Genomic DNA, 24653 nt, shown 5'->3' on the forward strand with positions numbered 1-24653 from the left:
ATTTTCTTTTGATTTTTTTAATCTAAGTTTATAGAATTTTGCCCTTTATAACTTTCAAAATATCTTAAAATTCTCTTTATATTTTATAGAATTTGAAAAAAAAAAAAAAAAGTATTATGAAAAGGCTCTAGAAAATTTTAGAAAATAATGAATAATTAAATTATTTTTTAAATAATTATTAATATATTTAAAATTATATGTTAATGACATAAAAATAATTAAACATGTCAAAACAAGTTGAATGGGTTTAGGATTAGAATTCAAACCTGACTCATTTAATAATCATGTTAGATGGACTAACACTATCATAACCCAAACCCAATTACATTTTATCTAAATCCACTAAGTAGGTAGGTTGTCTCAACCACCATAATGATAATAATAAAACTATGCGAATCACAGTCAGCTGACAGATAGGTTGAAGCACGTACCAAAGGATGGGATACATTAATGTAAAACATAATTTACTATTGTGACTAACATAAAATTTTGATGCACCATTCCAAAGGTATATTTATTGCATCACAATTGATGGGTCCAAAAATCGTATGAGATTCAGGTATTTTCTTGTTAGAGCTGTACACAAAAATTAAAAATTAATTTGATTAGTTATAAATAATTATTGTTATATAAAAAATGTTTCAGATTAAATGGCTATAAATCAATTATGAACATTTATCAAATGTAAAAATTAGATAGTATGATGCAAGTCAGATCCGGATCTGGATTATGATCCCATTTTTGTCCATATTTGAATATGGATATAATTAGATCCGATCCGAGTCCAACCTGTTTTATGCCTTACCTACTAGGCATTTTCAAGGAAATGGACATCAAAACTCCTTGTGGAAATAAAACAGCAAATTTAAGACCCTCGGCAGTCTTCCCATAACTTTCCATAAATAGAATTCATCACTTTCCATAATAGGATGCAAGACTTTCCATAAATTGGACTCGAGATTTCGTCCAATGCAAGTTGTTTGAAGGATTAATTTCAGTGGTTCAGAAAACTTGAAATTTCAGGTAATTCCAAGTGTTTCGGTTTTGTTCTTCCTCAATTTTTTTTTTTTTTGTAACATTCAAGTAGCACAAGTTAAATCGAAGTGTGATCATTTTAAGGGTTTTCTCTTAAAGTTTTTTTTTTTTTTTTCGTTCTTGGAAGTAGGACACATTAGAAGTTTTGTCATGAAAATGATCACGTACACATTTTGTTAATGAAGTTATTTCATAAATACATTTTGTCACGAAATCTTACGTATTTGTGATAAATACATTTTGATAACAAACACATTTTGTTAATGAAGTTATTTCATAAATACATTTTGTCATGAAATCTTTCGTGTTTGTGATGAATTTATGTCCAAAATGATCATGAATACATTTTGTTAATGAAGTTTTTTTTTCTTTTTTTGAGTCGTGCTGGGGTGACACAAAGGGAGACATAGGAGTAAAACCATGATATGGTGTCGTGCATATTACCGTAGATGTTTTTCTGCGAGATACGAGTAAAAAGCATCAATAGTTATGTGCGTGCCACCACATCATTTGTGTCATTCCAGCATTTTCCCTTTTTTTTTTTTTTTTCTGTTAAGTTCTTGAAAGGAGGACACATAAGAAGTTTTGTCACGAAATCTTTCGTATTTGTGATGAAGTTACGTCTAAAACGCTCACAAACACATGATTTTGTTAAAGAAGGTATTTCATATATAATTACATTTTGTCACAGACATCTTTCGTATTTGTGATGAAGTTACGTCTAAAACGCTCACAAACACATGATTTTGTTAATGAAGATATTTCATATATAATTACATTTTGTCACGACATCTTTTGAATTTGTGATGAAATTACGTCCAAAATGCTCACGAACACATGATTTTGTTAATGAAGGTATTTCATATATAATTACATTCTCTCACGACATCTTTCGTATGTGTGATGAATTTACGTCCAAAATGCTCACGAACACATGATTTTGTAAATAGAGTTATTTCATAAATACATTCTGTCAAGAAATATTTCGTATGTGTGATGAAGTTACACCCAAAATGCTCACGAACACATGATTTTGTTAATGAAGTTATTTCATAAATACATTTTGTCAAGAAATCTTCCGTATTTGTGATATATTTACGTCCAAAATCTTACAAACACATAATTTTGTTAATGAAGTTATTTCATAATTACATTCTCTTTCTTCTCTTACAATTTTGAACAAATTTGAAATCCTTTTTCAGTGAAATTTATGTTTAAATTGAAATAACAGATTTTGAACATTTTATTTCTTTCATTAAATTTAAGGTTTGATTCAGTGAAACAACTGTTAGTAGAATATTAGATCGATCGAAGATGCGAGTAGCAGTGATTGGAGGAGGGATCAATGGATTGGTATCGGCTTACATTCTTGCGAAAGCTGGAGTTGATGTTGTGTTATATGAGAAGGAGAATTACTTGGGCGGCCATGCCAAGACTGTAACGATCGATGGTGTCAGTTTAGATCTTGGATTCATGCTCTTCAATCCAGTAAGTCTTTATGTATTAAGAGTAGGGTGTCGCCTAACCAACCACTGTCAGGTGATACCGCTATTTTTATGCCACCTGGTATTTTTATGTGGTCCTACCAAAAATCATAATCGTTTCTCAGCTATGGGATGCTGTTCTCTGGATCCCTACTCATTTATTAATCACTATCGATAATCTGACTTTGACACCTGGCATATTCAATAGATTTATTACCTGATGTGACAGGCTTGGGTATCGTAGATCTGTTCTCCTCCAGATATTCATTACGATTTCCCATGAAAACTGGGTTTTTTATCTCGAGAATAATAAATCTACAGTTTTCAAGGTTATCACCTCAGTTAAGTCGATTGAGTATGTCACGTGCCCAAGTCAGATTGTCATGACTCTTTATTAATTTCCCTCCATTATTGCTAATATATATATTGAGGGAGAGAAAAGGTAATGCTATCGGATTGTTGGATTTGATTTTTAAGTCATTATGAATGTACGCAGCTGATGTGGAAAGGGAACATGTTCATATATCATAGATCGATTTCATCGAAGTACACAAGAAAAAAATGTGTGATTTTGTGTCCTTGCCATATCAACTAAGTACCCAAACAGCATGCATTCATTGTTATTCTTGATTTTTATATGAATAATAATGATTGCACCTTGTACTAAGACCGCTTGCATTCATCACGACTCTTTCTATATTTGGAAGTTCATTAGTTAATTTTCAAAATCATTAATATTTATGTACATTTTCATATTAGATCTAGGACATGAATTAAGAGTACGGTCAGGTAGCAATCCGTTTTATGTCACATGGCATTTTTGGAGATCAATTGCTCGTATGCATATGTGGTCCATCCCTTGGTGAGCTTATGTATCAAAAAATTATAATGTTTAATAACTTATTCCATTGGATATTATCTCTTGAAAAGGAATTTGAATCTAACAAGCAGAAATCATTCTTAAGACTATTATCAATGGATTCACATCACCAACAAATTGATCTTTTGTGTGTAAAAGATTCACCATAAGCGATCTTATTCAATCACTAGTATAAAAAAAAAAAAGCTTGATTAAAATCATGAGTTTTTATTGGCACCCCAATTATTACTTATTTCACTCTTATTAAAAGATTGAAAAAAGTAAATAGTTGAGAATAAATTAAAGTTGGGGTTCTAATTTTTTTTTTGAGAACTATTATTGACACCTCAACTTTTACGTATTACAACCCAATTGAAAATAATGAAAATAAGTGAATTGCTAAGATCAAGTAAAAGTTGGGGTGCTAGTAGGAAGCTCTCTCATTTTTCTTTTCTAAATTTCTACTTTTGGGTTTAGGATTTTATATGAACCTAATCTTAATGGTAAAAAATCACTGAAATTGTGTGAATCAGTGTTATAATGTTTTGCAATGTTGAAATTATAATTTGAGTAAAACCTTTGTAATGCTTGAAGGGTGTGTTTTAATCTTTAATTGGGGTGTGATAAATAATTTAAAATTTTGGGATGTAATAAGTGAAAGTTGGAGTGCCAATAGCAAATCTCTTTAATGTATTCAACTCACTCAAGTATTCAACTCTTAAGATCCTCTCTCTTTCATCCTTAAGCTTCAAGAATAAGATGCATGGGATTCTTTGGAAGTAGAAGACATTAATTTTTTTAATCAACATATCTGAGCTCTTAGAACATCCGATTAATCCTTGGGTCACACGTGCAATACCCTTCCCTATATGCATCAAGTAATTTTTGGATCAATGCGTGTGATGGCCCCTATAAGGACGAATTCGAATTCAAGACCTCCACTTCTTAAGACATGGGTTTGACCATCTTTAATTTCCATCCCTTGGAGGTTAGAAGACAACAGGAATTTTGCTATATTAAAAAAAAAAAAAAAAAAAAAAAAGAGGAGTTTTCGACTAAGGGTTGAGGCCTTGAGGCAAGGTAGATTAATATTTGGTAAGATTGGCTTTTGGGAGAAAAATAAAAAAAATATATTTTTTCAAAACTTGAAAGTGAGGGTATTTCAGTCATTTTCTGCTAGTGTTCAAGGCCAAACTTCACTTGCACAAGAATTATGTCTCAACGAAAGAGTTGACTCACTCGAAACGAGTGATATTTAAATTTTTTTTCAAAATTTGCTCACTGCACATTAGAAGCTTGACATGTGGCGCTAATACCTAAGCATCGAGAGAGAAATTTTCTCACCTGCCCGTCCTCTACCAATAAATTTTATCATTTTAGATTTCAAATCATAAGTAGGTCTTTGGGCCCACATGGATTACAACTATGGCAGTCTAACACCATTAACTTCTAAATTTTAATGAAAAAAGTCATATTAAAATAAAAATCCAAAAAATAATAAAAAATAAAAAATTTTGAGCTTGACCAAAATGTTGAAAATGAATGGTTACCGAACACACAAATTTACAATTAAATTTCAACGTTGAAAAATAATTTGTTTTTTTTTATTAAATTGTATTTTAAAAAATCGTAGAATTTCATCCTCTATAACCCCCGTGGCATCTAATTATGTTTTTGACAGAGAATTTAAAAGAAATAAAATTTAAAAAAAATTTATTTTTTATTGTTGTATTTTAATTTTAAATTTGAATGTTCAGTAGTCGTCAATTTTCAACACCATTGATAACCCTTAAAAAGATTTAATTTTTTTTTACCATAAGATTTTTCATGAAATCTAAAAAGTTGTGGTGTTTGATTGCCAATATAATAATCTATTTGGATCCCACAATATCTTCTAGGATTTGAAGTCTAAAAATAAAGATTTTTGGGAAGTGGATGTGAGGTAGGAGGGAAAAATTTCCCTCTTATTGCTTATGTATTAGTGCCACATGTCAAAATAGTGTTGACGTGTGAGCAAACAATCACTCTTTTCTTCTATGGTCCAAATAGTTCAAAGATTAACTCAATTGGCAAGAGAGGTACACATTTCTTAAGGATCAATCCTTTGATTAACAATCAAATACAAAATGATTATGTGAAGCTTTCTTCTCCTCGTGTTTCGTGTTTGATTGATCAAGAGGGTGACTTTTGACTTATAGATTGTTACTTTTGATGCTTGATATTCTCTAGGGTCTTTGTATGGATTTCTTTTCTCTGAACTTCATGATTGATCGATTGAAAAATATTTTCTGCTTTCGCAAAAGGGCTTTTAGACTTGATTTTCTCTTAATCAAAATCTAAGTTTTTCTTTAAGAGACTTGTTTTGTCTAGAAGAGGGTTTGAGAGCTTCTTCTTTAGAGGAAAAACTTATATGTTCTGAGAGAAAGTGATTCTGATTCCTCACAAATGAGGGGTTTTTGTTATTTATAGCCTTTGGGTAATTTTTGCTTTCCAACTATGCCTTGACTTATTGAACTTTAATTAGTTAGTCTAAGGTTAATTTGGTCAAATTCCAAATTTGAGGACTTTTGGTGGGCCAAACTCATTAATTTGGAGTTTAAGGCTCAACATTTAATATGAATCACTTGAATTTGTTTATATAATAGGCTTTATTTGTAAAAACCCAAACCCAAGTCTTAGAAAAAGACCCATTCTCCATCAATAGGCTCAATTTCAATGCACGGGCCTATTTATGACTTTTAAGGACTTTATTTTTATTTGTCCACATTTGTATAGGTCATCTCAAAATTTTGATGCTCACAAGTATCATATAGTTCAATTCGACGGTTCAGAGAGCGCCACGTAGTATAGACCACAATCTGTTCATTGAAAATTTTGAATCCAGTGACCATTCATTTTGAATCTGTTTAATCTGATTGAAAAAGATATGTTTTTTATTTATTTATAAATAATTCAAATATGATCCAAGTCATGATACATGGCCGCCATGTTAGAATATTGTATTTTCAGCAGGAAAAAATGTACAATAGAGGATCTGCTCCAAACTCTCCGGATTGGATCCTCTGTGATACTGTTTTTTTTTCTTTTTCCTGTAGTTCAATTTGATGGTTGGAGCACAACGTGAAAAAAACTTATATTTGACGGCCTTGGGTTGTCGAATTTCATAAAATACGACTGACTAAGGAGTCAAAATTTTTATTGTCAAATTTCTTTTTTCGACGGATCAAAACCATCAAATTAATGGAGGATGGGAGAAATTTGATGACTCTAAGCCGTCAAATTGGGGAACATAAAAAATTTCAACGACCATGGGCCATTGAACGTCGATTTCTAAAATTTGTGGGTTTGGGCCCTTCAAATTTTCTTATCAAAATTTTCAGTTTTCATGTAGTGGAGACCACCATTTGGTACATATAGAGACCAAATTTTGTTCGTTGAAATTTTGGAATTCAGTGACCGACCATTTTGAATCCATTTGATCTGGCTGAAAAAGATGTGATTTTTGAATTTTTTTTCAAATCTGATCCAAGTCATGATGAATACATGGCTGCTGTGTTAGGTTGAACTTTTCAACATGGTCTCTCCCTTATTGATAGAATACTATAGGGAACTACATGAAAATAGTATCACAGAGGATCCACTCCCACAATGTGAAAAAAGCCCAAATTTGACGGCTTTGGGCTGTCAAATTTCATAAAATTCGATGGACAAAATGGTCAAATTGGCATCGAATTTTTCATTGTCAAATTTTCTTTTTAGAAAAATCAAAACTGTCAAATTAATGAAGGATGGGAGAAATTCGACAGCTCTAAACCATCAAATTTGAGAATATTTAGAATTTCGACTGTCCTAGACTGTTAAAATTTAATTTTTTAAAATCGTGGGCCTTGGCCTCTCAATTTTTTCTGTCGAATTTTCCAATTTTCACGTAGTGTCCCAAACTCTCGGGAGCTGATCCTTTGTGATTTTTTTTTTCCGTCGTTCCCTATCGATCAATTCTATGGTTTAGAGAGCACCACGTGGTATAGAGACAAAAATCTGTTTGTTGATGAGGTGATATTTGACCAACGTGGCAGTCCACATGGGCTCCACAAGCCTTAATAAGATTAGGTGCCCAACTAAATTTGTCACGCAAATGTAATTCAGAAATATGTCAAAGTCTATTAGCCTGTCAAACCAAGAAATTCTTTGTTCTTTATTTTATCTTCAAATTTTCTAGTTAATATATATTGCTCCAATGTTCTTACTCCTTGTTTGTATAATTCAATATGGTGGACCATGTATGCATTAGTTACATAATACAATGATACTGAAAATGGACGGTTTGGATAATTGGACAGATCACGTATCCAAATATGATGGAATTCTTTGAGAGTCTTGGAATTGATATGGAGACGTCAGATATGTCGTTCTCTGTGAGCTTAGACAAAGGCCATGGCTGCGAATGGGGAAGCCGAAACGGTTTGTCAAGTTTGTTTGCACAAAAGAAGAACTTACTGAATCCTTACTTTTACCAAATGATCCGAGAGACAGTCAAGTTTAAGTATGATGTTATCAAGTAAGTAATATTTTTTTTATTATCAAGTATTCATAAAAATCACTGAAAAAAAGGGGGTCTTTTTGAAAAAATCGGCAATTAGTAAGTTAAATTATCAATTAATCATAGATTTTTTTAAATACTCGGCGATTATCGAGATTTTAATGAATGTGTTTTATTTGTTGATTAGTTCAATATTATTTCATTATTTGATATTGAAATATTTTCTTTTCTAGTTAATTGTTGAGAGTTTTATGAATTTGCTAATATTTTTTAACAATTTAGGAAGGTTACACAGAATATAACAATTGTAGAAGACTAACTAATATGACAATCTACATGGCCCAAATGAGGACCTCAGTTGAGGCTGTACGTGGTTCTTTTGCTATAGAATAATTCATGGAATGCTTGGATCACCAAATGTCCAAGCATAAGGTCTAGGTCCACGGATCTAGATAGGCAATAGAGTCATAATCATCTGAAGAGACCTATTCTTGAATGGAAACATTGAGATTTTTTTAAAGTTCATCTCATTCGTTTACCTTATTTCTTCGGCGTTTTCGCTATTTTGATAATTTTCGTTGTGGTAATAAATTTTGTTTTAGAAGTCAGAGTCATACACCATTGATTCTGCCATATTTCTAAGGTTAAGTAGTTTCTATTTTCATGCTTAATTCATTTTTACTATTTTTGATATTTTTCACTTTCTATTTTAGGTATTTTGGTATTTTCTAGGAATATGACTTTTTTTATAAATAATATTGTAACTCCAATATAGAAATAAGTTCGAAATTAATAAAAATTATGTTTTTAGAGAGTTTTCTCTTTATTTTCTACTTAGTATTCTTTGTGAATATATTAATAAGTTGTTAATGTTCAATTATTCAATATTCTTTTGAGAATTAAGGAACTAATTGGAACATTATTTTTTGCCCTACATCAAAGGGAGAATAAGAGGAAAGAGAATAAAATTAGAAGGGTATTATTAGAACGAGCAGAAAAGAAAATATAATAAAATTAAAGGAGTATTCTTGAAAAGGGAATAAAGTTGAAAATATTCCTTAAGATGCATGTAAGATTGAATTTGAAATTGGGGGAAAACAATCAATGTGTTTTATTATAGAGAGTAGAGTTTGCCTGTGCCTACCATATGATCATCCTCTATAGGACTAAGGGGATAGTAAAGTTGGAGGGAGTATTATTGAAAAGGATTAGAAGAGAAAATATAATAAAGTTAGTGCACTCTGAAAAATGAGGAGAGAAAAAGAATGAAGTTGAAATTGTTCCTTATGATTCATGGAAAGATTAAATCCTAACTCTTGTAGAACTAATTTATGAAAGAGACCTGTTGTGTTTTATTATATAAACTAGAGTTTGTTAGTGCCTATGGAACTAGCATCCTTTTTGGGGTTAGGGGGGGTAGTTGAGGAAATACAATTAAGTTAAAAGGGTATCATTGAAAACTGTGAAGAAGTAAAAAGACTACAAAGTTGGAGGCTTCCAGTAGTATTCTTGGAAAGGAGTGGAAGAGAAAAAGGTAATAAAATAGAGAAACATCCCCAAAAAATTTTTGGGAGATTAAATCCCAACCCCTACTTATGAGAGGGATAAATATTAGAAGTGAACCATTATGTCATATTAGATTTTTTTTAATCAAAGTTTTTCATGAACTCTTAATAGTCAATGTTTTTCCAAGAAATATTCTACAGGTTGGATTGTCAATGAGGAAATCCATGTGGACCTAATGTCCCTTTGTAAAATTTGAAATCTTACCAAGTGTATTAGGCTAGCCCGCTTATTAACTTTCATCTATTTGACTACATTACTATTAGGAAAAAATGCCCCAAAAGGGTAAATTTCACAAAACAGTAAACTATTCATTGTGATTCCAAAAAGGTAAATTGTCCTTTTTTTTAAAAAAATTTTAAATAATTTTGTTAAAGTGCGAATTTTTTTTTCTTATTCTGTAAAAATAGTAAATACTTTTGCCGTTTTAATTTCAGTGAAACAATTTAAAAAAAGTTATGTTTTGCAAAATAGTTAATTTTCCCCTACTTTAACGAAAATATTTTAATTATGAAAACTGTAAATTATCAATTTCAGAATAAAATGAAAAGTGCTGTTTCGGTAATTTTTCAATTTTCAGCACATGATTTGGTAAATCACCCTTACTATTATGATCAGGTACCTTGAAGATCTTGAGTGCAACCCTGACATCGTTCGCAATGAAACTTTGGGACATTTCATCAAGTTACATGGTTATTCTGAACTATTTCAGAAGGCTTATATTGTGAGATTACTGATGTATTTTATCTTGTTAGATTTTATCATTCATTAATCGACTATACATAATGTTGTTACAAGTGGTTTTATACTTCATTCTTTTACTAACCAAAAAATATTGGTGTCTTTATAATGAAATCTTATAGGTTCCAATATGTGCTTCCATCTGGTCGTGCCCTTTAGAAGGAATAATGAGCTTTTCAGCTTTTTCTGTACTTTCTTTCTTCCGCAACCACCATCTACTTCAGGTATATTTTCCTTAAATTTACTTCAGAAATTATTTAGGTTGGAGAAAAGTACTTATAAAAACAAAGAGAAATTAAAGGAGGATGATCAATTTCATTGCATCTACTAAAAGGTGGTTACATGGAATTATAGTACAAAGAAAAGAGTCCTGATAATCGGACTACCCCACCACAATGTGAAAAAAGACCAAATTTGATGGCCCTGGGCCATTAAATTTCATAAAATTCGATGGACCAAAGGGTCGAATTAGAGTCGAGTTTTTCATTGTCAAAATTTTATTTTTCGACGAGTTGAAACTGTTAAATTAATGAAGGATTGGAAAAATTCGACAACTCTAAGCCTTGAAATCTGGGAACATCAAGAATTTCGACGGTCCTAGACTGTCAAAATTCAATTTCTAAAATTCGTGGAACTTTGCATGTCAATTTTTTCTGTTGAATTTTTCAATTTTCCTGTAGTGGACGTGGCACACTCAATCGACACTCTTGACGTGATAAGTTCGGGAGCCTTAGATCTATAAGCCTCCTGATACATGGTTCCCTCGGGACACAATGTTTTTTTTTTTGGGAAGTGCAATTATGTATCCCGAGGTGTAGAGATCTATGATTTCCGAACTTGTCACATTAGGGGAGTTGATTGAGTGTGCCACATGGGATAGTCAAATTGTCACGATTCCAAAGAAAATTCTCAAATCCTTCTTTATAGGAATTTTCTCAATTTTGCTGAGATATCGCCACATCAACAAAAGACTAAATCTACACTCTTTAAATTTAGGAATTTAAGGATTGGTCATTTTCAAAGCCATTGTTTGTGGTTTAAAAAGAAATCCATTAGCTGATTTTTTATTTTATATTTATTTATAAAATCGATTCATCACTATAAAAACCATTGCAAGGAACTACAGGAAAAAACTACTGCAGAGGATCTGTTCTCGATTCCGAGAGACCTAACTTTAGTCAATTCCAATAAAAAGGGACCTGGAACAGTCCAATAAGTTCTAATTTTGATTTTGGTTAAATGCTTACCCATTGACATCCTTAATACAATCCTTTTCGCAAATAAAATACAAGGGCATATATATAATGTTAATTAATGTGCACTGATTTCTTATGGAAAGAGAGAGAATAAGTTTGAAATAATTCATGATTTTTTTAATTGAATGTAACATAAATACATTACCTTAAATTAATGGTTGAGGCATGCATAAAGCACCGTCTTAAAACGAAATTCGTCCTGCTACTATACTATAGTCTGTAGGCGTTCGCTTTCCAACATACAACAACCCACGTTTCCAAAAGTGTACTTTAATTGGTACTTAACTTCAAACTTGACAATGTTGTATGCTCTCATATAGAAGAATATAAGTATATTGATGGCGATAAAACAATGAAATTTTTTAAGTAAGAGATGATAAATTTGTGTGTGTGTGTGTGTGTGTGTTAAATCGACTAAACAGAAGCATATAAATTTTAAAAAAAATGATTGTTTAAAACGGTCACAAATCTCTTCGTATTGTACTGGTTCAGAATAAATATTTTAGTACTAGTTCAAACAGACACCAATACAAATGAATTAAAAATGCATGCACATCGTACGTGCGCACACGTATTAAGGTTTTCAGACCGGTTGTTCCAAATCCCAATTGGAATCTTGGGTTTTCCTCTTGGGCCCTAGTGCGTGTGTGAGCTCATCCATTATTTCTATTAACTTTAAAACTATTAAAAGTACAACTATTTAAGAATTGTAAATCAACTCTTCTCTTAATCGATGTGGGACTAAAATTACACAAGGAAAATTTAATATTAACAACTAAAACATAAAACATAAAGCAAAAGTAAAAAGCACAAAGAATATAGTAAAAAAATTGGGATTGAATTTTTTTCCCTATGGTTTAAACCCATTGAATGTTAAAGGGTTTTAAAATTCAACCCTCTAAATTCCAACGATCCCACACATGAATGCAGAAAACATAAATATATTAGCACTTTTTGAACAATCATATTTCAGTAGAGGTGTCTTTTAGATTTGAACTATACCTAGTATAAGTCTATTGAATTTATTAGTTGGTCAGTGGACTTTAAGGATTGAACTGCCAACTTTTAGTGTAAACCAAAATAATAAACTATAGACACAGGTTACTCAATCAACTATCAAGTTCTATCGATGGTGTTCATGTTGGCCTTGAATAAACCTAGTATCATGAGTATTTTAGAGAGTTTAGCCTAAATTCTCATAGAATCGACTCAATTCTACACTCATTTAGGTATGGCTATGATAAATACCATGTTATATTTTACTTTTATAAGTATAGACAACATTAAGAAATTATACTTTAATCTTTCTTCTTTACATGCAACACTAAATAGTTCATAGGAATGGACTTTGAACAATATGTTTCATTAATGCTTTCTTTTAAATCACATCCAACTGGTTTTCCCATTGAACCTAGATCTGGAGATCTCTAATCAATTAGGTTAGGTTTCCATTGAAGTAATTTTTAATCAATAAACTTTAGGCCCATGCCCCTCAAAGTTAATGCAACTAACTCTCTAGATAATCACTTTGTTAAAAGATCCATTAAATTTTCCTTAGACTTTACAAGTTAATGGAAATAATCTCATTAGAGAACAATTGTTTTATGGAGTTGTGTCTCCGTTTAATAGACTTTGACTTTCCATTATATATATTATTTTTAGATCTCACAATGACAGTTTAGTTGTCACAGTGAATAGATATAGCAAATACTAGCTTAAGCTAAATAGGAATGTTAATAAGAAAATTCCTAAGTCACTTAGCTTCTTCACCAATTTTATCCATGACAATAAGCTCAGATTCCATGGTGGAACGAGTTATGCATGTTAGCTTGGTAAATTTTCATAAGATTGCTGCACCTCTAAGTGTGAATATATATCTACTAGTGGATTTTAACTCTTTTGAGTCTAATATCCAATTGGCATCATTGTATCCTTCTAATACGATAGGATACTTATTATAATATAGCCTATAACTCATGGTATATCTTAAGTATCTCATGATTTTCACTACAGCTTCCTAATAATCATGTCCTAGATTGCTAGTGCATCTACTTAATCTATTTATTAAATACGCAATATTTGATCTTGTACAATTCATAATGTACATTAAACAACCAATAATTTAAGAATATTCTAATTGAGAAATACCTTTACCAATATTTTTTATCAATTTAAAATTTAGATTAAAATCTATTTTTGCAGGAATACAATCAAAGTGATTAAAATGTTTCAAAACATTTTTAATATAACGAAATTGAGATAAATCAAATCCATTAACATTTTAAAAATTTTATTCCAAAAATTACATTAGCAAGACCTATGCCTTTTATGTCAAAATTTCTAAATAATAATTTTTTAGCTTGATTCACAACATTTATATTAGATCTAAAAATAAACATGTCATTTATATCTAAGCAAATAATCACATAGGAATCAACTATAATTTTATAATAAATATACTTATTAACTTCGTTGATTCTAAATTTATTTGATATCATTACATTATCAAATTTTTCATGCCACTGTTTTGGAGCTTGTTTTAATTATGCAAGGATTTAATTAATCTACAAATTTTATTTTTATGTTCTTTAATTATAAATCCTTCCGATTGATCCATATATATATATATATATATATATATATATATATATATATATATATTTCTTCATCAAGTTTTTCATGTAGAAAAATAGTTTTTACATCTATTTGATGAATTTCTAAATTATAAATGGAAGTTATAGCAATAAAAAGTCTAAGAGAAATGGTTCTAGTAATAGAGGAATAAGTGTCAAAAAAGTTAATGCCTTCTTTTTGTTTGTACCCTTTAGTCACTAATCTGACCTTATATTTATCTATAATTCCAATGAATTTTAATTTTTTGTTGAAAATGCATTTACAACCAATTGTTTTATTATTAAGAAGTAAATTGACTAACTCCCAAGTATTATTACTCATAATTGAATCTATTTCACTATTTATAGTTTCTTTTCAAAATGGAGTCTCAGGTATTGAAATTGCATCTTTGAAAATTTGAGGATCTCTTTCTAAAAGAACATTAATAAAATCAGGTTCAAAGGATGTTGCTATTTTAATTCTTTTGCTTTTCCTAAATTTTATACCAGATTCTTATTATTTAAGTTTGTTATTAGATAATTCATTATGAGATCTTTTTAAAGGTTTTTCAAAAATTTTAACTATTTTATCCTTATAAGGATATACATCCTCAAAAAATTCAGTATCTCTGGATATAATGATAATGTTTGGATTAATACCATTTACATCAGATTTATACACAAGAAATCCATATGCACTACTATTAATAGCGTACCCAATATAAATACAATCTATAATTTTAGGACTTAATTTGGTTCTTTTAGGCAAGGAGACAACCACTTTGGTTAAATACCACTACATTTTAATGTATTTAAAAGTAGGTATTCTAGATTTTCAAAGTTCAAAAGATAAATTTTCAGAATTCTTTAATAGAATTTTATTTAAAATATAAAAAGATATCTCTGCCTATAAATTTAGACGTACACTTGAACTTAATCATGTCTTTCAAAAGTTTTTTTTTTCTTTCTACTCTACCGTTATGTTGGGGAGAATAAAGAGCAATAGTTTGATGTATAATACCATTTTCTTAACAAAATATAATTAAAGTATTAGATTGATATTCTCTTTTTCGGTCAGATCTTAAAATTTTAATTTTTTTTCAAGTTGATTTTCAATTTCAGATTTATAATTTTAAATATTTCTAAGGCTTCATCTTTATTATTTAAAAGATAAATTATACAAAATCTAGTGCAATTGTCAATTAAAGAAATGCAATATTTTTCACCACCTTTAGATTGAACATATTTGAGATCACACAAATCAAAATGTATTAATTCTAAAAGTTTTGTAAATCTTTCAACAGTTTTAAAAGAATTTTTAGCAAATTTGGATTCAACACAAATTTCATATTTTTAAGATGTATCAATATTTACTTTAGGAATCATACCATTGTTCATTAATTTAATAACCGATCTATTATTAAAATGGACTAATTTAACATACCAGATATTATAATACTCAAAAACATAAGCAGAAGAAGTAAGATTATTAATAAGACTTGAAATCATACTCAAACACCATTTTGAAACCTCTCTTACTTAAAAGAATATATGAAATCAGGTTTCTTCGAATGTTTGTATGTGAAGCACTTCATTCAAAGTTATACCCTTGTCAAATGTGAAATTCAGATTTACTTTTCATTTTTCGATAGCAATGAATGTGAATGAATTTTTCATGAATAATTTTTCATCTCCAACGTTGTCATAGGAGGAAAACATGTCTCTCTCAGAGCATATGTGTTTGGTGGCTCTTATATCCAACCACCAATCATTAATATTTCTTATTAGATTCATTTCTAAAACAACTATTGATAGGTTTTGAGTTTCAATTACATTGACTTATTCATGTTTTTGATGGTGTTGTTGAATTTTCATTTTTATCAGTAAATTTTTTTTGTGTTGCCACCAATTAAGTCTATTTTTAATAAGATCAATGACTCGATGATAGTGTTATTGGTATAATCACTCATAGCCTTTACCAACTAAGCAAGTTGACACCTTCTCTACAAATTAAGTAGCATTAGGTATTAGTTACTAAGCTTCTCTATATGATTTTCAAATTAAGTTACTAGGCTTCTCTACTTAGTAGTTTTCAAATCAAGTCTTCTTATGTAGTCATCATGTGTAATGTCTTCTAAGTATTCTAAAATGAGATTTCTTTGTGCAGCTTTTTGGTCGTCCTCAACAACTAGCAATAAGATGGAGTTCACGTACTTATGTCAATAAGGTACATTTTTATCTTTTGATTTTAAACATGATTTCAAATCTCATCTTTGACGAGATGAATTTGCACCGCATATCAACCTTCACATAATCATTTGATAAATGAATTGATTTGGGAAATTTTTTGAAAATCTCTGATGAGTCAATAAAACTTGTAATTATATAGAGGAATGCTAATTAAAAACAAATTGTTATTATTTTCTAAAAGAATTGTAATTGTTTTCATATAATTATATAAGGGGGATGCTAATGTTTAAGACCTTGTAAGGACATTAGCGTTCTCCAATACATTCATTTTTCAATAATATACCTCTATTCATTTTTTATTTTAATAAAAAAGATAATGATAATAAATACTTATTTTTTATAATAAATATTAAGTGTATTTTAGTCTTTAGATTTAAATGCCTTGTTTATAATAAATTCTTTGGCAATCAATGCCAACAAACATTTAATGTTTTGACAATCAATACCAACAAGCATTTATTATATAAAATATATCATTTTCATTTTCACAAAAAGACAAAATAACCAGAGGTATTGTTGAAAAGTAAATGTGATGGACACTATTAACATTCACATGAGGTCTTGAATGTTAACATTGCCTAAATATATATGAACAAATAATTGTAAACTGAGTTAAATGATTTATCTCATGCAAGACAAGTTGACTAGCCCAAGACAACTCGGTCTCATCTATGAACGGAATAAGAGATGAAAACGAGATTTGAAACTATGATTTTACACCATTGTGTAGGGTGGCTGTGTACTTGTATTAACTTAGCATAAATTCTTTAAGTATCAATAACACAGAGAAACAAACAGGTTGGAGAAGAGCTAGAGACAAGAGGTTGTCAATTAAGAATTGGTTGTGCGGTACATTCAATTTCAACATATGATGGAGGTAATTTTTTTATTCTTGGAGATAGTTTTCCTCTATTTCCTGAAGCATAGTTTCATGTGGTCACATTATGGTATTGGGTTCATCATGGTGACATTTGGCTTCCCAATGCGAAACTGGCTTTCTTCAATGGGCTATTTATTAGAATAATGCTGGAGTGACTTTAAAATTCACACCAATTCATGGAGTCACATTAATGTATTGGGTTCATCATGAGTCTTGGCTTCCCAATGCGAAACTGGCTTTCTTCAATAGGCTATTTAGTAGAATAATGCTGGAGTGACTTTAAATTCACACCGATTCACACTTTGCTGATGTGGATGGAAGTACAGAACCATCGACTCGTTTCAGCGAGATGCGAGTGAAAAACATCTATGATTCCATGTGTACTTCCACATCAGCTAAGTGTGAATCTATGTAAATTTTAAAGTCACCCCAGCATGACTATTTATTAACATGGTATTGAAAATTGCAAAATTATCACTCTAGGACACTATTCATTTTAATTCTGAAAAGGGTATTTATCATTTTGGAATTAATTTCTTTGATTGTTTACTGTTTTTTGTAAACAGTGTGAGAGTTGTCAACTTTCATCACTTTGATGAATATTGAAATCCTTAAGAAATTGCAAGTTGGAGAGTTTGGCGAGTTCCGGACTAGTGTGAGTTGAGTTTTTCAAACATCGAAATTTCTGCAACTTACGCGAGTTGTGAACTCTCGCACCAACACTCAATTTTCAAACACACCCTAATTTAATTTTATACACACTTCTAAGTAGAAGAGACAATATTGGTAGGGTAATTGACTTTTTTTTTTTTTTGTTTTTTCGTGTGTGTTTGTGTGGGTATACTAGAGAAAGAAGAAGAAGAAGAAAGGAGTGCAGCCTTTTCAGTTTTTTTTTTTTTTTTTTTGGAGTGTAGTCATGCAAATGGAGTTCAAGGTTTTTTTTTTTTTTAAGTGATTAGGTGCAATTTATAGTGGGTGGTCTGCAACTAGTAGCCCCCTTTTTTTAACCATTTAATATAGAAACTAGGAAGAAGTTAGTTCTGAAAATGTTAAATTACTGTTTTTCAAATTAAAATGGAGTATTCTTGAAAGATAATAGTTTTCTCTAATTTTGTAATGGGTTGAGATCTGTCGACTCCTAAGAATGACCATGAAAGAAACACATGATCCCAACTCTTTAAATACAAAATCCAATGGTTGAGATTTATGAGTATCTTGATAACACAAATCTCGGAGATACTTACCCAAGGATAAATCTCAACCATTGGATTTTGTATTTAAAGGATTGGCATCATATGTGTTTTCTCATGAGTCATTCTTAGGAGTCAAAGGGTCGTGACCTTTTTATAATTACCCTAACATTGCATATTTAATGTCTTTTAATAGTGTAATCAATTTGTTTCCCATTCGTGAGGGACTACAGTGCATTAATTTCAATAGAGCATGTGGAAAAACAAATAAAATTATCCTAAATTATTTAATAGCCTAGTATGGGTCGATAATTATCAGGTAGAACAGGTGTCTAACACCTTTCAAATTATATTACCTAACCCTCATACTGTAGTTCTATTCTTAGACCATAAAATTAGGTGGTGATTCTAATCAAAACCCTAAAATCATTAAAAAGGATTAAATTACTAAAGTCCTCACCATTTAAGAAAAAATATGATATCTAGTGACCTAGTCAGCTTGGACCCAGGAAGATGCAAGCTAAATCCAAACCTAGGCTATTATAGTGGTGACTCTGCTGGGGATATAAGGTGTCAAACTCTAAATTAGCCCTACTCAATTGATTTTGGATAATTGTAAGGATTTTTAATTTTTTTATTAAGACACACCATTCATTTTGCACACACCACTAGAGTTTAATTCCTACTCATGCACCATGAATTGACCATGCTGCCTGCTTATCGAAGGCCTCTCCCATTAGTAAGCCCTTGAAAATGAAGGTTGTAGTTAGTAATTTGATTGAATTTAATGTTAAAATATATAAATAACTATGATATTTGATATGTTTGGATTTTAAACAAAGAAAAGACTTTTTTGCAGGCTGCATTGTATCAGGCATAGATGGTTCACAAGAAATGTTTGATGGGTGCATAATATCTCTTAATGCACCAGATTCTTTGAGTATATTAGGAAAACAAGCCACATCTGAGGAAACAAGAGTACTTGGTGCTTACCAATACGTCTACAAGTATGTTTTTTCTTTCATTTCCTTCAATTGCGTAATTAATTTGAATTACTTTAGTGCCATTGTTAAGAAATGTCTAGCTATAATTTGTAGGAATCAGACATCAGTGCTACTGTATTTGTTTGTAAATGTCTATAGTTTATATGAGTAGCACATGGGGGTATATTTATAGACTATTGTCCTTTTGTAGTGATAGTTTATAGGGTAAATTACCATTTTGTGAGCTGAATTTGACAAATTTACGATTTCGGCTAGCTGTTCATTTTAATTACCAAAAGGTGAATGTGCAGAATCACAGGTTTTTCAAGTGACGAGAACACAGATTTAAAGTGACAATCTCACTGATTTATATAGTGGCAATAACCTCCGATATCATTCCCGTTCACATTTTGGTAACTAAAATGAACAGTGAACTGGAATTGTAAATTTGCCAAAAGTTGGTCATGTTTTCATAAATATCTCTAGTTTATAAGTAGTTGGACATGAGTTAACTATCTGATTTTTCATATTTCAAATGTGACCCTTCTTCCAAGGAGAGAGCAAGTTCGTATTTGCTTTCTATATCTCCATCGACGCTTGTTTGGATATTCCTCCTATGCTCTTTTAAGACCTTCAAGTTGAATATTCCTTCTAACTTCACCACATGCAATTGGTCTTTAATTGCTTGTGACACAACATTCAACTCCATAAAAGCATAGCTGGTCATACCACTGTCTTATAAAAATTTTCTTTTGATCATTACATGTATACTTGCAGTGCAAAAGTTTTTCGATGGTTAGAAGTGTTAAATATATGTAAGCATTGCTTCATATATATCTAAGAAATTTTTTTATTGCTGTCCTTTCTGATGCTTTTTTTTTTTTTTTTGCTTTATAAAACTGCGCTGTCAAGATATGAATGAATGGTTCTGTTTTGTTATTATTTAAAGTCTAAATGCATAATCATTCAATAATGCTGTATTGGCAGTGATATTTATCTTCATCGTGACAAAAACTTAATGCCCCAAAACCAAACAGCATGGAGTGCATGGAATTATCTTGGAACCGCATCCAATAAAGTATGTTTGACATATTGGCTCAATGTACTTCAGGTTTGTGACATATCTTCTTTTGTAAGATATTATTTTTGTGTGTTCTGAAGTTGTTATATGGTTGATATACAATTGATCTAACATTAATAGGAATAGAACATTATGCCCTTCAATATGGCTTTGCCGGCAATTGAAGTGCTCTAATAATATTGAACTTGTACACTTGCAGAATATTACTGAAACCGGACCACCTTTCTTTGTGACTCTCAATCCACCTTATACACCAGAACATACCTTGCTTAGATGGTCAACAAGTTATCCTGTTCCATCAGTTGGTGCCTCAAAAGCTTCTCTTGAGATAGACAGAATCCAAGGGAAGAGAGGAATATGGTTTTGTGGAGCATACCAAGGTGAGTTCTAGTTTCTTAATTGCTATTTTAAATATGTAGATGATTAGACTAACCTGAGAAACAATAAACAAATTCTTCATAATTTACTTGATGCAAAAAAAGTGTTTATGTTTGTTTTGCCTTCCATTTGTGAAAGATATAAACTGAAAGTTTGACGAAACCACATAAAGTGCGTTGTAACATGTTGGAAATTAATGAACCCATAACCTACCTTTCTTAGCACCTCAAACTGACTATTCTTTTTTCCTTTATATTAGGGCCTTCAACCGGCATCAAGTGCTCCTTCTCTACTATTTACACTAGAAGTCTTAACCCATTCTCTATTTACAGAAGTGGATACAGAAATAAGAGAATTATTTAGGGATATTTACGAAAAAGTGATCAACTTTTGACGAATTTACAATTCCGGCTCACTATTCATTTTAATTACCAAAACATTAACGATAACGAATTCGGAAGTTTCTAAAGTGGCTATTTCACAGGTTTAAAGTGACTAATTGGAAATAGTCACTTTAAACCTACGAAATTGTCACTCTAAAACCACCAAATTCGTTACTGTTCTGAATTTTTCTTTAACGAGAGCGTGATCAATCATGTTTTGGTAATTAAAATGAATAGTTAGGCGAAATCGTAAATAACTCATTTTTAGCTCACGAAATGGTAATTCGCTCAATTATTTATACTAGAAGTAATAACTCTCTAGTGCTCAAAACTATTAATTACAAGTTCGAGAAGGATACTTCTAAGTCACTATTGTATCAAGGTCATAGAACTTGGCATTGCTTTGTTCAAAAAACATATTTTTGTTGTTTATTTTTTTCTTTTTGTCTATTGGACAATGACTTAGTAAGATACTTTGTTTACAGGCTATGGCTTCCACGAAGATGGATTGAAGGTAATGGTTATTGGATATATCCTTGATGAATTGTTAATATTGGTATTTGAAACAATCTATGGCATTGTGTCCTACTCATGTCCAATGATATAGGGTCTTGAGCAAATCATGGTGATTCCTATTTACTTGATTGATCTAAAACTATTATTAAAATGAGACTCATCGTATATGTCATGCATAACTCATAAATAAAGTCTGGTTCTGTTGCAGGCTGGCATGGTTGCTGCATATAGTGTTCTTGGAAAGAATTGTGTACTTTTGAGAGACATAAAGTATATGGTTCCTTCTCTGATGGAAACAGGAGCGCGCCTTTTCGTTACTAGGTTCCTTGAGAATTTTATCACTACAGGTTGTTTAATGTAAGTATGTTTCCTAGTTTTAGGGATATATAGCTTCCATTCATGTATTTTGATTTGCAATTAGCAATCTCTGGCTTCTTTTCCAACTCTACTACTATTTCTATATCTTCCAAACTTTTAGTTCTCTTTATTTGAATTATCCAAATTTTGTGAATCTATGACCCTTCTTGGGGAGACATCGAGTAATGTGAAAAAATCGAAATGGCAATGACACATGGTTTGGCAGTGTACCTATGTCCACGAAACAGAGCAAGAACAACTACTATTTTCTCATAAGTTTTACAGCCTTAGAGATCTCTATTTATAATATCGAGAGTTACCAAAATATGTAAAACTCCCCAAAATAGAAAACCCTGAAGAAAATTTTACATGATTAACCTTTTCATACCAGTTAAAAAATTTAGGACGCCCCGACAGGCTCACTGTCCCCCTGCACCCCCACAGCTCTGTGCATCGCAATTTATGATGTTCTCCACTAGCCTTTCCTTACTTTTTTTCAAAGATTTTCACATTCATTCCATGATTATTTCAGTTCCTTATCCAATTTTACTCTTGATTTACTTGAGATATTAGATGTTGGGTGCTTTGTAATATCCACAGTTTGTTGGAGGAAGGAGGAAATTCTTTTTGTTTTGAAGGAGCCAACAAAAGATGTAGTCTAAAATCTGTCCTGAAAGTTCACAGCCCCCAGTTCTACTGGAAGGTAAGTCCTTTCAAATATATTCCATTTTTCTTCTAATGATGATGTGCCACTAGGTGTGCAAGTAGGAAAAAGTAGCCATTTTATTTAACTCCCATTTTCAATATATATTGAAATTAATACACCTTCTTGTTAAGAAACATCAACATTTGTTTGACAGATTGCTACCCAAGCTGAATTGGGCGTTGCCGATGCATACATCAATGGAGATTTTTCTTTTGTAGATAAAGAAGAAGGTCTTCTAAATTTATTCATGGTAAAATAGTTTATTGGCAATCCAAATTTACAATAGCTTCTATTGTCAAAATAACTTTGGTAATTATTTACTTCCATAAATTTCCCTTGGTCTAATTTTGTTCTACAGATTTTTATTGCTAACAGGGATTTAAAAAAGTCTGTTAAAAAGCATAATAATAAAAGGTATTTTCTAAGTATTATTTTTTTTTTCCTGCAAAATCTACTTTTAATAATTGTCTATTAATTAGGAATCTGTTTGTTGAGTTTTAGAACTTACACATTGACCAATTGTTGCCTTTAGGGGTTGGTGGACACCATTGCTTTTTACAGCCGGAATTGCATCTGCAAAGTACTTATTTTGGCACATGTCAAGGAAAAACACTCTCACACAAGCTCGCAGAAACATATCCCGACATTATGATCTGGTCTGCTTTTGTTCATATAGATATTTAATTCTCATACTTAATCTTTCTTCAATTTTCTTTAATTATATATATATATAGGGTGGCGTTAGGATGCCCTAAAGAGAGTCAAACGATGTGCCAAACATTTTTTCAATGTATGGGTTAGGAGATCATCCACACCAAAAATCAGCCCATTCCGAAACTTCGAACTCCATCAAAAGTGGTTTACAAAAAACAAACAGTCCACGGTTTTTTAACTTGTAAAATAAGGTTAAAAGTTTCGGAATGAGCTGATTTTTGGTGAGGATGATCTCTTCACCATAGAGATCATCCTCACAAAAAATCAGTCAATTCTGAAACTTGTAACCCTTATTTTGAAAAATGTTTGGCACAATGTTTGGCTCTCTTTAGGGCCGCTGAACGCTTCCCATATATATAGAAGAACCTTAGGTTCCAAAATTCTTTTTATTCTTTTTTGGTAGTCTAATTGACCATATCAAGGTTTAGATCATGTCGCTAGTGATTGTTTTCTTGAGTATTCCAATTTGAGCATAGTTTTTCTTCCCATTTCAATTGTAGTTTTCATCTTCTTGATAATGTTATTGTTGCATTAATTTGATTACTTTTCTATAAATCTAATAGTTTTTCTTCAATTTTTTTTCTCTCTCTAGAGTAATGATCTATTCGCTCTATTTTTGGATGAAACAATGACGTATTCCTCTGGAATATTTAAGGTTCATCTCATGCCCTTCTGACGAGTTTATCTTTAGCAATACGTTAATGCAGTTCAAGTTTTCCTATTTTACATGTTATACATTGTACATAATTTATATGATACTAACTTTAATGTGTGTAAATCATTTGACAGACGAAGAATGAAGACTTAAAAGATGCACAACTAAGGAAATTGTCCGTTCTAATTGAAAAAGTGAGACCCCCAAGAACAATTTCATCAAATTATTTTTTTAGATTTAATTAATGCATGAAACTTCTAATTTTGTGTGTGTGTGTATGTATCTAGGCTAGAATTGACAGAAGGCATGAAATTCTTGAGATTGGCTCTGGGTGGGGAAGCCTAGCTATAGAAGTTGTTAGACAAACTGGATGCAAATACACTGGTATCACCCTATCCAAAGAGCAACTAAAATATGCTGAAATGAAAGTGAATGAAGTTGGCCTTCAGGTATTTGTCAATATGTGTATC

At 31.0% G+C, this 24653-nt stretch overlaps 1 protein-coding gene across 1 annotated transcript in view; it reads left to right on the forward strand.

The window, feature by feature from the left end:
• Window positions 1-1946: 1946 nt before the first annotated feature.
• The window catches only part of LOC147382917 (uncharacterized), a 25420-nt gene continuing 2713 nt past the window's right edge, over window positions 1947-24653 (forward strand). Inside the window, exons 1-18 of the mRNA XM_086427241.1 lie at window positions 1947-2523; window positions 7719-7936; window positions 10100-10205; window positions 10345-10446; window positions 16258-16317; window positions 17139-17217; window positions 19270-19417; window positions 20381-20504; window positions 20674-20854; window positions 21721-21749; window positions 21960-22108; window positions 22709-22811; window positions 22969-23064; window positions 23173-23228; window positions 23347-23470; window positions 24121-24183; window positions 24318-24377; window positions 24471-24632. Of these exons, the coding sequence (XP_086283367.1) occupies window positions 2350-2523; window positions 7719-7936; window positions 10100-10205; window positions 10345-10446; window positions 16258-16317; window positions 17139-17217; window positions 19270-19417; window positions 20381-20504; window positions 20674-20854; window positions 21721-21749; window positions 21960-22108; window positions 22709-22811; window positions 22969-23064; window positions 23173-23228; window positions 23347-23470; window positions 24121-24183; window positions 24318-24377; window positions 24471-24632 (2034 nt within the window). The 5' untranslated portion in view covers window positions 1947-2349. The remainder of the gene's footprint in view (window positions 2524-7718; window positions 7937-10099; window positions 10206-10344; window positions 10447-16257; window positions 16318-17138; window positions 17218-19269; window positions 19418-20380; window positions 20505-20673; window positions 20855-21720; window positions 21750-21959; window positions 22109-22708; window positions 22812-22968; window positions 23065-23172; window positions 23229-23346; window positions 23471-24120; window positions 24184-24317; window positions 24378-24470; window positions 24633-24653) is intronic.

The sequence above is a fragment of the Akebia trifoliata genome, chromosome 16 (assembly GCF_017979445.1).
Source record: "Akebia trifoliata isolate Shusen 1 chromosome 16, ASM1797944v1, whole genome shotgun sequence".
NCBI classification, from domain to species: Eukaryota; Viridiplantae; Streptophyta; class Magnoliopsida; order Ranunculales; family Lardizabalaceae; genus Akebia; species Akebia trifoliata.